At 38.6% G+C, this 15,714-nt stretch overlaps 1 protein-coding gene across 5 annotated transcripts in view; it reads right to left on the bottom strand.

The window, feature by feature from the left end:
• Positions 1-15,714, bottom strand: part of KIF16B (kinesin family member 16B) — a 282,927-nt gene that overhangs the window by 39,330 nt on the left and 227,883 nt on the right. For all 5 annotated transcript variants that reach the window (XM_046678460.1, XM_046678462.1, XM_046678463.1 and 2 more), the window contains one exon: positions 15,025-15,114. In XM_046678460.1, coding sequence (XP_046534416.1) covers positions 15,025-15,114 — 90 coding nt within the window. The remainder of the gene's footprint in view (positions 1-15,024; positions 15,115-15,714) is intronic.

Raw genomic sequence — 15,714 nt, 5'->3', positions numbered from 1 at the left:
CATTTGGGGACCAACAGGTGTTGACAGAGAACAAATTACAGGGCCCTCCTAAAATCAGCCAATCTTCCAGAAAGGGGGGGGAAAAAGACCATCATAGTCTTTACTTGGATAGGGGGAAAGAGGACAGGGGGAATTGCTGCTTCATCCAAAAATAATAATACTATAAAAATTCTTAGAAGAGTTTAGAAAGCTGGGGTAGCAAAGAGGCCTGAATTTCTTCTCTGCATGAGCACGAAGCTCCTTTCTCATTTATTTTAAACAGAACAGCCAAAGCAATCTTTCGGAGCTTTCATTTCTGGATTGTGAATTATTTACACTGTCCAAACGTTTTTCAAAACGGACAATTTACCAAGATCGAAAGAGACACTGGTCTGAACAAATAATGTGCCTGGAGAGCCAAAAAAAAAAAAACCCACAAAACCGCTTCCATTTTGCTGAATGCACTGCCGTCTGAAAAGCAGAATTTCCAACAGATGAAGATGACAAGACAGGCTCCGAGAGGGGATTCTGAACCATCCCTGCTTCTCCACCCGTGCCCTACATACACCAACATCTTCTGTTTACTTGTTTGGTTTCTCATGTTAAACAGAAAATTTAAAATAAAATAGCAATATTAGCTAGACATTTTCATTTCTTCTCAAGTTCTCAATATTTACAAATTTCCATTTTAGTGCCTCATTTTTAATGCAGCAGACGGTCTGGATTTGACTCCCGTGAGAAATGCTGTCAGGAGCAGTGGGTGGCAATCTGCAGGTGGAGAGGACCCCTCTTTGATTTCCTTTGTTACCTCTGACAAAGGAAACACAGGGTCCCATATTTCTAAAAACTAAAGTTCCTGAAGTTCTATAGTCTTCACAATAACTAAATTCTAAAGGAACTCGGGTAAATATTTCTGATTCATAGAAAAATGATCAAGATGCTTGGGATTCAGTAATAAGGGAAAAGTAATTTTCTTTCTTTCTACAAGATTTCATTTTCATAAAGAGCAAGCACCATCATTTCTGCTTCTAACTTTCATGAAGAGAGTCATGTTGAAAAGTGTGATTGCAATAAAAACAATCTTTCTACAACCCATAAAATCCGATGGAACAGTTCTAGTTAAAGATGGTGGAATAAAGGCTTTATTTGCTCCCTTTGTCTCCTTCAAAAGCACCAAAAACAACGAAAAAGATCAAAAGTAAAGTAAACGCTCTGTCTCCAAACTAGGAAGCCATCAGAGCCCCACAATGCAGGCCAGGCAGCACCCCGGGAAAGCAGTGCGGAGCAGGGACAAGATGAGGGGCTGCTGAGAGACCTCATCACCTCACCTCCAGACGGCTGGCCATGAGCTGTCCACCAAAGTAAGCATCCAAATTCTCAGGCATTCCATTCCTCAGTGACTAAACAGGCTACGTCTGGGGACAAGGATAAGGTAGGGGACACCCACAGCAAAGAGGAAGGCAGCGGGAGCTCTGGGACCAAGAGCCTGGAGAGGCTCCTGTCTCTAGTGGCAGAGAGAGAAGAGGCCAGAGGGCAAGTTTTTAGCTTTACTGCCCACAGCCAGTGATCCCACAGCTCTCGTGAATGCCAGAAAATAAGAGAAGACGTATCTCAAAGCAAAGGGAAAAACTGGTGGGAAAAAACTCAGAAAAATTCTAAGCCAAAGTTTGGGCGTGCAGCACCTGCGGCCTTCCTCCTCCCCAATATTGGTTCCCTCCTTCCCCCATGATACAACGGTGTTTTCCCCCAACGATTAGTTCACTTCACTTAATGAGGAGAAATAACTAGAAGAAACCAAAACTGGAACTATGAATAAAAACGGGTGGGGTGAGGAGTTGTTGAATGAAACATAAGCAAAAGGAAGATAAAGAACACACATCACAAGAAGGATTGGCCAGAGATAAACAGGAAGAATTCAGACAAAAAATTATTCATAGTCTTAAAGAACTATAAAAATCATCTCTAAAAAAGAGATAAAAGAAGTGATACACAGGTTGAAAGAAGAGACTACAAGGGGGAAAAATAGGCTGAAAAGTGAGGCAGCTGTTAGAGAAATGGCTGATTCTAAGACTGGGAAGGGAATATGTAAGATGCGCCTGAAGCATGTTGGAGTGCCAGCAAGTAAAGAAGCACCCAAAACCAAAGCACAATGATGGACTATGTTAAAGGAACAAGAGCTCCTAATGGCCAAAGCTGAAACAATTTGAAAAACAAAACTAAATTAAAAGAAATAGTATTGGCTTATAACCCAAAATATAATGACTGGAGAAACAATTGAGCAAATAAAGAAGGGGAGAGGAACAGACAAGCCTCCCATGTAGAAAAATTCAAAATAATTAATGGAGATACTTCACCATCAAGGAAGTGGAGCACATGTCCCCATTACTAAAATGTGTGCTGTGCAGAGTGACCTCCTTCCACAGTACAGCACAGAAAGGAGGAAAACCGAGTAACTTTCCAGTAGAGAAACCTGGAGAAACCTCAGCCAGGTGATCGACGTCAATTATCAACAGTGCTAACTCATACTAATAGTGTATGTATCCTTTATATGATGTGAAGATAATAGCACTTTATCTCTGTGATTTTCCTCTCCAAAATCCCTAACTCTAGTCTAATCATGAGAAAAGCATCTGACAAATCCCAGCTGGGGAGGTTCTGTAAAGTATCTGAGCAGCATTCCTCAAAAGTGTCAAGGTCATTTAAAACAAGGAAAGTATGAGAAACTGCAATAGCCATGAGTAGCCTAAGGAGACATAAGGACTAAATGGAATGTGGTTTCCTGGATGAGATCCTGGAACAGAAAAGGACATTAGGTAAAAACTAAGAAAATCTCAAAAATATACACTTTAGGTAATAATAATGTATCAATATTGGTTCACTATACTAATATAAGTTGTTAAAAATAGGGGAAAGTGGGTATGGGGTATTTGAAAACTCTCTTTGCTAACTTCACATTTTTTTCTATAAATCTAAAACTATTCAAATAGGACTTTTGGTTTCTGATCTGATACCTAAGGAGATGGGAAGCCACTACTCCTCTCCTCACAACAAGAAAAAAGCTGAACAATCTAAAATTAACAAGTTTTCTTAGATTCATCAGAGAATTCAGGTCACAGGGCAAACTATGGTCTCCAAACTGGAGAGACAGGCGGAGACAGAATCATAGCTTAGAGGGCATAGGGGCCCATGGCTGGAGCCAGTTTTGGTGGGAACAATGTACACTGATGGTAATTGATGAATTGCTGGAGACTCAGTGTAGACTAGTATGAGAGTTAAAAGCTCCGAGAGGGGGCAGTCTTGGCTGGGGTAGGGTCTCCACACTTTCATGAATTTTACCTCCAGGAGCCCCACCAGATTCTCACTGTGAAGATGGGAGAAAAATCCCCTCTGTTCCAGCAGGAAGATGGGAGAAAAATCCCCTCTGTTCCAGCAGGAGGAGAGAAAAAGTAACCATTCTGAAATACACCCAGAGCTCTCTGTTCTCCTTAACAAGGCCTGCCCTCAAGGGAAACTCTTCTACTAGAATCTAACCACATTGGCTTTTACTGAAGCCAAACCACCGCCCTGGGGAAGTGAAGTGCCCAACTCAGGCTCACTGAAGACGAGACCTGATCACCTGATCACAGGCCCACAGAATGCTGCCATTCCCCCACACCACATCCCCATCCGCAGGCTCCTGCACAACAGCAGGGTGGGGGGGGGGGGGGGGGGGGCGGGGAGGGACACAGCTAAAAGAGCTGCAAGCCTGTTGAAGAAGTCTCTGGGAAAACCCAGAGACAACAGTGGAGACCAACACAAGGGCTCTAGAGGAGACTTTAGCCTCTGACACCACAACTATCACAAAGAGCAAACACAGCCTGTATGCTGGCCAGAAAAACATACATAAAATCTCATGCTAAAGGCCATCTACCTCAACTCCTTTCACCCAATACTTCATGGCCAGCTTTCAGCAAAAAATTATAAGGCATGCTAAAAGGCAAAAAACACAGTCCAGGGGCTGGCCTGGTGGCCGAATGGTTAAGTTCGCGGGCTCTGCTTCAGTGGCTCAGGGTTTAGCTCGTTTGGATCCCAGGTGCTGACATAGCACCGCTCATCAAGCCACATTGAGGTAGCATCCCACATGCCACAACTACAAGGACCCACAACTAAAATATACAACTATGTACAGGGGGGCTTTGGGGAAAAAGAAGGAAAATTAAAATCTTAAAAAAAACCAAAACACAGTCTAAAACTATTCTAAGATGAAAAAGGTTGATTGAAAAAGAAAAATCAGTACCACCACACCATCCACCCCTGCCTCCCCCACACCTGCTCAAAAAAAACAAGTCAGCCAGACGAACTCAAGAAGGAAATGGAAGAAACAAAAACAGTATTGGAATGAAAGCCCCAGCAGAAGGAACAAAAGTAGAACAAACACAATAAAAACACAGATTAGCATACAATACATAGAGGAGGGAAAAAAACAATGGAAAATGAAATGTGCTCAGGGAAAGAAAGAAAACGTGATCCAAGAGGCTTATCCCTAATCAAAGTGTCTTTCAAGCGTACAGGCCACAGACACACCTTCTCGACCAGATAAGAACTCAGGTAAAACATATTAACGTGAATCTTCCAAAACATATTACACGACCAAAAGTAACCAACCAAGAGACAGCACAACAGAAAGATCTCAGGAATGAAGACACCACGGGAAAGTAAACACTGCCTCTATTTAAACTCACAACTAAGAGGGAATTATGTATAACATATGTGTAAAAGAATGTGAATATTATATCTTGACAACATAAAAATAATATAATTTTAAAATTTGGGAGATGAGAGGAAACAAAATGTGTTATTCTTATCTTTGTTAGAAGGGTCAACTGATCTCATCTTTTTTCTTAAAGTTGCATATATTTTAGAGAACTTATAGCTTGTGCTGGAGAGACATTTAATTTGAAGTTCAGCAATTTCTTCAGTTTTACTTCATTTTCTTTCACTTCAGTTAAATTCAAGTAAAATTACTGTTTGCAATTAAAAATAGCACATCTAGAATGAACCCAATGTTATAAAGTTATCTCATTCTTTTTTCTTTTTCTCATTTTAATTTATCAATCTATATATCCATCCTTTTATCTGTGCCTGTTAACTTAAGTACTTAAAATAATGTTCATTAAATGGTAACATTAATTATATTTAGAGAATGATTTTGAGTAATCTGTTGCTTTCTTTTTGTATTATGTGGAATTTTTATAAATGAGCATACATCATTTTTATAGAAACAATAAAAAGTGATTATCCTTTTAACAAATTTAATGGAACTGTTAAATTAACACCATATGTCTTTTTCTTTTAATAACCTGGGATTTGGGGCAATCAGATTTCAAATCTTAGCTGAGCAAAGAGCTGGTTGTGTAATCTTGAGAGATGTCTAAAGCCTCTCTAGTTTCTAGCTTTCTCATCTGCTAAAAGGAAGGAATTGAACTAAGATGTTTAAGTTTCCTTTCAGCTCTGAAATTCTATAACTCAGGTACTGATGAATTAAAATCTCTCTATGCTGAGTTAGAAGTAGTACTTTAGACACTATGGAGATATTTTACCTATTATCTTGGCTTTGCTTTTGAGGAGGGTACCTTACTTTCTGTAAAATCTTTGTAGCATTCTTATTTGAAGTAAGGCAAAGATGTGTAGAGGGAAAACAGAGCCTTATATAATAATGAAACATGTTTCAAGAGCTTGTAGAATAGAAAAAGGACAGGCACAAACGGGAATGCAGTATTCATGAGAAAATCCTTAAAATGGTATCTTTCCTGCTATAGCCATTATCCTTACAGTAGGAGTGGGAAATGATGCAAAAACATTTGAGCACTTATGGGAAAAACTGTACATTAAAGTTAAATATGACGACTGAGGTCAAATAAATTGGATATTTGTGAGAGACAAGATAGGCCTAGAGAATACTGGAAGAAAATTTAACAACAGCCCAATGGCCTACTTTGTATAATTATGAAATTTGATTATGCAGAGTAAAACATAGGAAACAAACAAAAGGGCACATTTCTTTGGCCTAAGAGAAACATGATAAGCTTGTTTTGCAATGCAGTAAATAAAACCTATTTAAAGCCATTAGAAAAATGAAATCAATAATTTTGCGGTCTTACTGATTTCCAATGAAATTTGTCTTTCCCTTCTTCAATGCCTGTGGAGTCTAAAAACCCAAGTTATTAACTTTACTTTGAATGTTCGACCAACAAGCCTCTAATTTTTAGGTTGAACAATAGATCAACATGAAGAATTTTCAACAGTCAGATAAGACAATCAACAGTCCTTATAACTAGCATAGCCACTGTACAGAATTATTTGTGAATCTCAGTTTTGGGAAAATGAAAGCGTTGAGTATCCATTCATCCATCAAGTTAGCTAGCTGTACATATGTGTATATTAGACATGCAGTCAGCATTCTCTGTTGCTTTGTAATATTTCTTACTGCTCTTAATGATCTCAGAGTGAAATTTTCATCTACAAGTTGGTTTTTCCCTCTCTGACTCCCAGCGGACTGACACAGCTCAATTATCTTCTATGAGCCATCATGCTCAAATCCTGACTTCAACGTTTATTACATTATAATAAGATGGGTTGGTCAGTCTGCTGCCATCAAGAAGACAAATTAAATGTAATGGAAAAGTTTGCTTTTATTAGAAGCCTTTCTCTCTTGGCCAAGTTCACTTTTCAGGTTAGCCAGACCCTGCACTGAGTCCAGGTGGGCTTGGAGGCAACAGACAGCATAGGTTTTAATAAACGGCGTCGCTATTTCTTTGGATATAAACAATGGCAGCCCTAATACAGAAAAGAAATTAAAATGAGTAATAAAAAGTCTTGCCCATCTTTTATGACTTTCTAACAATTAAGCAGCTAAAACTCGATTATAAATCACTGAAAGAAAACTGAGAACAACTAATAAAGTGTGGAATCTCTACTAATGAAAGGAAAACACTTGACTTCTGTTACCACCTAATAAAAGTGTACTTTCTTGTCATTCCTCATTTACTAGGCATTTTATTTACTCCTGTAATACTTGGTTTCCTAACAAGTACCCGAATTTTAAAGACTAGAAGGAAAAAATTCTATGTGGCACTCTAGTCGGTCAAAGCAGCTATAACCTATGATAACTGGCAGCATTTGAAACGTCCACACCCTGCAGGTTTGTGGCTGTAAATTTTAGCCACTCCAGCTTTTGAGAAATGGAAATAATGAAAACTCATCAAAGGGCTGCCATAATTCTCACAGCTGACTAGATGAAAGAATTTCTGATGATCCAAAATTAATAGCAGCTCCCAAGGCCTCATAAGAACAGCTGTCACTGAGAAATAGACTCACAAACAAATAAGCAATTCTCCTCCAAGTTTGATTTGTTAGAGGCGTGAGGCAGCAACTTTTCGGGCCAATTTAGATGGATTATTAAAGGAGCAACGAGCTACCTTCAGACCTTTGATAAGGTACCTCGAGCACACCACCCAATATTTACAAGCACCCACTATGTGCCTGCCCCAGAGCTTGGCACATACGAGACTCTCACGAAGTATCTGCTGAGTGAAGGAGCAAGGCAGAATTCCCTGCTGGTGGCCCGTGGAGCAGCGAGCTATTACAACCAGCACATACCACTAACAGAAGCTGCTGTCTATTGTCACTGAAGTGCTAAAACCTGAAGTCATCCTAGGTATAAGATCATAGTTAGAAAAACAGTGAGGGCTGCACTGACTTCACTACAGTTGGTACAAAAATTGTAACTTTTCCACATAAAATCACACTCCTCTCAAAGCCAGTGTCAGTTTTATTTAGGCATAAGCCAGTGAGGATAAATTTGAGGACATTCATCTGTGTTGCAACAATTTCTGAAAGTGAGAAACATTTCAGATCTGTGAGAATTTAATACCGCATTTTTAAGAATAATTATACAGTTGAACTAAGTCGGATGCTTGTATTTTCCGTCTTTGACTGTGATGCTAATTGTCTCTTTCAGGGACTGAGACATGACAGGAACCTGTCATTGTCATGACTTTCGGTAGAAGGAACCCAATTACTAGTTATCATTCATGGGGATTCACTATGCAACAGATTTTTATAGGGAACAGATTTTCTTCTCTTCGATCTCACCTGGAGCACTCTAAAAATTCCTCCTTCTCTAACAAATGTGGTCACGGAGAGGGACACCCAGGACGAGGGACACAGGACCAGGAATCAGGAGACACAAATCTCGCCTATTCCCCAAGTCTTGATGCGACTTTGACAAAACTTTCTCTGGGTATTTGATTCCTTATGTCTAAAATGAAAAACCAGACTACCCAATCTTTCAGGTCCCTTGGAGTACTTCTGTTTCATAATGTGCAAATGGTTCCATGGAAGTTTCCTTGCTGGTTACAGAGGAAAGCTGACACAAGTCTATGTTTCATGTCTTTGATGATCAGAGAGACCATCAACATGTTTTCACTGTCTAGGTTTAAAGTTGCCTGTCATTAATTTTTGACAAGAGTACTTGTCATTGGAAATCACCTTTTAGATTTGGCGATCTATAATAATGAAAAATTAACTAATGCTCCCAAGGTGGATGCAACATCCCCCAACTACATGCTCTCAGTCCCCATGTCAGATTTACTGAATCAGAATTTCCTAGTTTGGGGCCTGGGTCCACATATTTCAGAAAAGCTTCCCAGTTAATTCTGATGCCTTCTGCTCCCCTACCCACACTTGAAAGCAGTGATTTAAGTACTGTTTTTCTATCAGGTGGAGAGAATGGTGATATAAACCATACAGTGTCATACCTGGGCCTCTGATCACATACCAGGTCAGGAAGCTGGCAGCATTCTATTTTTGCCTACATAGCTGTTGGCTGTTTAAAAATTCAAGGAGGATGGGGACTCGGCACAGCTGAATTTATCTAAAGTTTACCGGATGCTCCCTGTGGCTATGGTTGGTAGCATTATAATTTGGTGGTGAGTAGATCTGCAATTTTTATATTAAATTCAGAATGCTGGTTATAAAACTGTTTAGAATGCATTTCAGTGATGGATGGTAAATAGCTGTCCAAGACAAATACAAGGCCAATAGCCAGTTTCTTTTCTTTCCCTTTTTTGGTGCTGCTTTGGGAAAATTACTTAGAAAATAAAGAAGGTGAGAAATGGTTCTATCAGCACAAACTGAAAGTCCATATACAAATTAAATAACCTCTTGCCTAATCGTTTTCTTCCCTCCCATTGGCATTTACTGCTCACCCAGAGACTGCCAGATGTGAGACAGAACAGTCGCTTGAACACAGCAATCTTTCATTTTTACTCGAAAGCTCTGAAAATATTTTTCTCCCTCAGCTCTGTAGGGAGAAGAGAGCCCCCTTGGGGATGCGGCTGATGGAGGCTGATCCTGTCTGACACTCCGGGTCTCTCATGACTCACTGTGATAACTCGGTTATGATGCAGACAGGCAACATGGCCTGTTCCACGTAACTTATGATCTTACCACGCACACACATTGAAAGTTCCCTAAGCATTTATTTTGACTGTACATTTTAATACACAAGATGTCCCATTTACATGGTTCATCCTCTTGCCTCTAGGCAATGCTGTCTCAAAATCACTCCTAGCCAAGATTATAAAAGGGACCCCCAATGATTGATTTCAAAGCTTAACTGCTTCCACTGTAAGACGATTCTCCGCGAGGGAAGGTGTCCATTTGGCTCCAGCACTGGGAAGGGAGGACTCCTTGTTAAACGTACTAAAATAAAGTCCTCTAAAGGTTAGACAGAGGGTGGCATCTCTGAACCTCCTAGAAGGAGCAGTGACCCTCTGATCTTCCAGCCCCACATCCTGCTACTTTAATAAATACACTCAGAGCCCACTAGACCACTTATCCAAAAAGGGGGGCACTGGGAGTGCAGAAGGCACAGTTGGTCTTCACTAGTCATTCTAATGGCTGAAAGCGGATGTGGTTTTAAATAGTCTTTCTTTTCAGCTTCTGGATGAGCTAGCTTCTGTCTGATGGGCTCTCTGACTAGGATCTGGATCCACAGGTAAACATTATGGGCACTAGAAGGAAAGAGTAACTCTGCCTCTTCTGTAGAGAAAAGAGAATGCATAACAAGGCTTTGTTTCTGAGCACATAACTTGACTGATATTTAAAAGTATTACACTGGTATTAATACAGTAAAAAAAATAGCTTTCATATAGATAAAGAGCACTGCAGAAATGATTTGCATGACAAAATTTCAAAGACATGCTCTCTAGCAGATGCTGCATAATACTTCATAGTTGCTTTCAATAATATATTTTATCTGAGGCTCTCACAGTCTTTTACAAACTAGCTGTGGCATTATCATTTTACAGATGTGGAATTTGAAAACACAGGGTTTAATATGATTAAGATTCCATACAAAGTCAATGAAGGGGAGCAGAGAAGGAAAGCCAGAAGGAGCTATATTATCTTGCACAGTGCATGTCACTATATCAAGATGACAAATTAATTCAAAACAAAAGGGAAACCTATTTAGAATCCAGAAGAAACCGCTAAGATTAAAGAACATGAATAAATAAAAATAAAACAATTTAAAAACCTTGAATAATGCAGCACCTCCAGTGAGAACTCAGCCCACTCATACAGCGAATCTGAAAACAGAATGAGCGCAATGCTTACATATGATCCAAGATCACCCGCAGTCAGTCCATTCCTTTTTAGTATTATACAGGACAAAGAACTTAGTTTTCTGTTTTCATTCTAAAATTTGTCACAATACAAAAATAACGGACTAAATTTTTTTGGATTTCTTCTTTTTTCCCTGCCCTTAATTCCCATGCTCCAGAATTTCATAGAACCCAGTAGCTTCTTGTCCTTTCAGTTCTTAAATTCATTTTGCTTGTAATAACCATAAGTTCCTCCTATTTTCTTCACAGACATATATCTAATAAGCAACAATTCCTTCCTGTTTATCCCTGAGGGGTCTTCAGTCGACCAGCATCATTGTCCTTAAGGGGACATTATAGTAAATAAGTAAGCAAATGAATATGAGTAAACAGGGAGACTGAAAAGACGTAGCTGAATGACGGCTGAGGAATTCTTAAAGCCTCACTAATGGGAGTGAAGGCCCTCAGGGCTCTCAGCCTACCCAATTTCTGTGTGTTCTTTCCTATCTTGGCCTTTGGTAAATCAAGTCTTTAAGAACAGCACCCAGACAGCTGTGTGGACTGCTGCAGACACTGCTGTGATGGCCTCTTCAAGTCTGTCCCTGCCAGGGAGGTAGTGATCTCTGTCTTACATCCCTCCCAGGCCCCCTGAGCCTAAGGCCAGCCTATGGGAGCCCTGTGAATCTGAATGTTGAGTTGGACACAAGAAGACCTTCTAAGGGCACTGCAAATGGTGACCTCTGAGGTTAGATTAAGAGAAACTTTCACATTCTATGTGTATATCTTTGAACAATTTCAATCTTTTACCATAAACATGCAACTTATTTGGAAAAAAAAAGATTACTGAGAGGGAAAAAAATCTCCATAAAAGGAACTGTCACATCAACTTCCTTTAGAGGTATATCTTCCAGGAGAACACAGCCAGAATTGCAGAAGCAAATGTGAATGAATAGGATGTAATTTTAGACCAAGTTCCAAAAGGTTATAAGCTATAACCAAAACTCAAGTTTTAAGGTGAACAAAGATTCTCAATCTTGGCAAGTATATGACAAATTCTGTATATTTTGAATTCAAGTATGTTTTTTCAGCTTGACTGAAAATTTGGAACCTTCTGTAACTATGTAAATTTAATATGCCTTATTAAAAAAACATTATCATCAACCATTTACTTAGCAAGTAAGCCTATGCGAAGCCAGGCTGCACAAAAGAAAAATCAACTTTATGGAAAAAAAATACAGCTGATATTCAACTTGATATTTAAGCTTCATCTTGAAAGGTTAAATGGACAGTGCTGTTCTCTCACTGAAATAAGATTTATCTAGCTCTAGAATAACATGCTACTGTGTTTTTAGAGATTATGTGGGTTTTTTTCCATTTAATTTTTTATATTACTGTTGGTTTAGAAACAGGAAATAGAGTCAAAACTGCCTGGGCTTCTACACCAGCTTCTGCTCACCAGTTGGGTGACATGAGGCAAGTCTCTTGCTCCAACCACAGATCATGAATCTCAGAAACATAGCACACTGTGACCTGGGGGGACATGCTAAGCTCTCAGTAAATGGTGAGAAAATCAGTCAGGGCTGTGGCTATTGAAAAGCTCAGAGGCATCAGCAAGCCCCTCCCCAGGATCTGTAATTAGTGCAGTTCCCTTTCTAGATACAGTGCTTGTTCTAGGATCTTACCGCGTAGTTTCAAATCACTACTCACATTATCTCGTCTTTTTCAAATACCTGCATGCATGTGTCTGTGGATTCTCTTTCATAACTAACTCTTTTTTTTGTCCTTATGAGAAAGCAATTACAAGTCACAAAGTTGGACTCAACAAGCAAAAGAAATTTCCACACTTAGTTATCATTTTGATTACAAGTTTGTCTTCAGGTTTCTGTGAGAAGTCATCCAGGAATAGAATGGAAATTCCAGCTGAGTTTCAATGTTCGGACCTTCTTTAATATCATCCCGTGGTTTCCCTTAGCACCAAGAATAAAATTCACAGCCTTACCTGATCAAGGCTCTCCCCACTCCCTGCCCGCATCTCTACTGCACTAGCCACTGTTCACAGGTCTTCCTGTTCTTGCAATGTGCCAAGCTTGGGCCCATCCCAGCGCCTTTGTGTTTGCTGTTCCTTCTACGTAAGATGTGCTCACCTCCAGATTTTCATGCCCAGATCTTTCTCAACATTCAGATCTCAGCTCAGTCTCACTCTTTCAGAAAGCCTCTCCTGGTCCACTCCATCTAAAGTAGCCCCGTGCCCAGTTCTCCTGCCACACTACCACAGTGCCTTGTTTTATTTTCTCCATGGCACTGAACATTTTCTAAAATTATGTTATTTATTTGTTTATTGTTCATTCTCTCTGCTTCTTGACAAGAGGGAATGTGGCTGTCTTGCTCACAACTGTATTCACATTGTGGAGTTGCTGAATATAGATTTATAAATGAAAGAATGAATGAAACCAGCTTGATTTTTTTCATTTGAAGGTCATTTTTTTCATCATATACACAATACACTCTTTTTCCCCTGAAAATAATAATAATAAATAACAATAATTTTATTGTATCTTTAAAGATTACTTCTGTTTGTTCTAAAGTTTTCTTTAAAAATGCTGATTAGAGCTGTGCATTGTGTCTTGCCTCATAGCCTCATATTTCAACTAAAAATACCATTTCATCAGAGATCCCCACCCTGACACGACCTTATACTAAAGTACTCAACCCTTCGACCCCATCACATTTCATTGATATTTTTCCTATAAGGCATGTACCTCACTTAAAATGGGAACTGCCACTTGGCATGCTTACTCTTTAAGTGTTATTATTATACTTTCTTGTTTTTTATCAGTCTGTCCCCATATGAATTTAAAATATATAAGAAAAGACACTTTTGTTCTTGTCTACTACTGTAACACTAGAATCTAGAAAAATATGCCTACTTAGAACAGCACTGAGCTAATGGCATTGAAAGAACTGATATGAAATAAATCATGGAATGAAAATCCTGGTAAAGTCTGTATCCTTCTGTTTCAAGTAAATTGCTTTCTTCCATCTATTAATGCGGGAATTTAGTATGTTAATATGAAAATCTATACATTATTAAAGTACTTATGTAGTAACTTAAAACCAAGCAGTTAATGAGCTGCAAAGCTCACTTTCAAAACAAGTTGCTCTGCACAGTTAATGTGGACACAATACTTCTACTTTGGATTGTCAATAGTAACTTGGCACACAAAGAGTAAATTGCAGAAACAAACTTAATAACTTGGCTTTGATGTAGTTACTTCTGGAACTGAAGCCTCTTGGGAAAATGGAACTATACTCATACCTGAAGCTTCTTCCATTTTTAATAGAATACTATTATGATAGCTTAACAACAGGATTTCAGAGAGAGCTCAATTTTACCTGGACTCAAGTCTTCTACACATCAAGGAGCCATTCTATTTACAAAAAGGTATTTCTCTTTATATAGTATACAAGAGAAGAAAGAGTGGAAGAGAAGAAAGGCACGGAAGTGTTATGGAAATGTAAGCTATTTAATGAGAACCAAATTAGGGACAATGTCTGGCTAAATTATTTTTTAGGATATCAGAAGAAACTATAAAAATAGAGCTGAAAAACAGTACTTAGGAAAAGCAGGCTAATTAGACAGTGACTGCTGAGTGATTTGCAGTCACTTCAAACCAAAACTCCCAAAGAGCTGTGCCTACACTAGGTTTCCTCTAGCTGAAGTACCAAAAATTAGATAAATAAAATAAAATAATAATAATAATAACACATTCACTTGGAAGAGACACATTAATCTTAGGAATACTTTTCTTCACTTACAAGTATTTTAAAAATTAGTCTTTGTCCAAAAAGGAAAAGATTACTAATATATCGATATGCTCTGGATATCTCATGAGATACATGAAATGCTTCCTTGCTTCTAGATAATTCCATATTTACTACCTCCTCTCCACGTTTGATGGCAAATTAACTTTTAATGACTTTACTTCCCTTTAAGTGGAAGTCTAAGCCTTAATGTAGTCTTTTTTAAGAGAAAAAAGGACAAATCTATACTGAGGAATTTATTAGTATTTCATTTTAATAGGTCTCACAGTTGAGAAGTTGTAAACTGATTAAAATATTTATTTAAAATTCATCGTAAAATGTACGAAAAGGACAGAATTCATTTACTGTCACTTTATCTTGAGTTCAGAAAATGTTTAAATTGCGTAGAATAGAAATGGAATAAAGGACAAAAATTAAAAAGCTATCTTTGACAGATGAGTAATTGAAATAAAACTTGGTGAGACTTGTAAGCTAAGACCTAAAGAGAGAGAGAGAAGGAGGGCATTGATAACGCAGTCAGCTCATATACCTTACGAAACAAATGTTCTTAATTGGAGATAATTATTTCATAGCTTACCTCTGCATACTTTAACTTCAATGTTTTATGCATTTCTCGAAAACGACTGTAACGCCTGAATACGGTCCATGTCTCATCTAGGACAGTAATCTATTAACCAGGAAAATGAAAATAAATCAGCATTAATTAGAGGGAAAAGTGACTAAAAATTTTTTTAAATAATTTAAAAATTAACAAAAAATGATTAGCATGTAAAATTTCTCCAGAATTGAAAACATTAATCTAGCTGCATAAATAGGACATAAATAATAATTGTACTCTACTTCAGCGTGCATCTCTGGTTCCCAAATCTGGGTATAAGCCACACGTGCTTATCTAAAGTGAGGTACAGACAGATACCTCTTAATGGCTTACAGAAAGTATCCTTCGAACCTCCACTTGGGTTGTAGAAAGGAAGCCTCACAGGGTGACCTTTCTGTTACGGCGATGTGCCCATACCAAAGGTCTACCCATTTGATACAAAATGCCAGTGCAGGCCACCAGATGCCACCACAATAGACAGGAGGAGAAAAACAAGAGAAAGAGGAGAGAAAAAGAAGGAAAAGGAAGAGGAGAAGGAGGGGGAGGAAGGAGGAGAAAGAGGAGGAGGAAGGACAAACAGAAAAATGAGAAAAACTCTGTCTGCATCTTGATTATTAGTATAAAAACACACAATATATTTTACTTTATTTCAGAGGAAGAATTCTCAAT

The sequence above is a fragment of the Equus quagga genome, chromosome 12, assembly GCF_021613505.1.
Source record: "Equus quagga isolate Etosha38 chromosome 12, UCLA_HA_Equagga_1.0, whole genome shotgun sequence".
Lineage (NCBI taxonomy): Eukaryota > Metazoa > Chordata > Mammalia > Perissodactyla > Equidae > Equus > Equus quagga.
The sequence above is the reverse complement of the archived record's forward strand: the minus strand, read 5'-3'. Positions and strand labels throughout refer to the sequence as shown.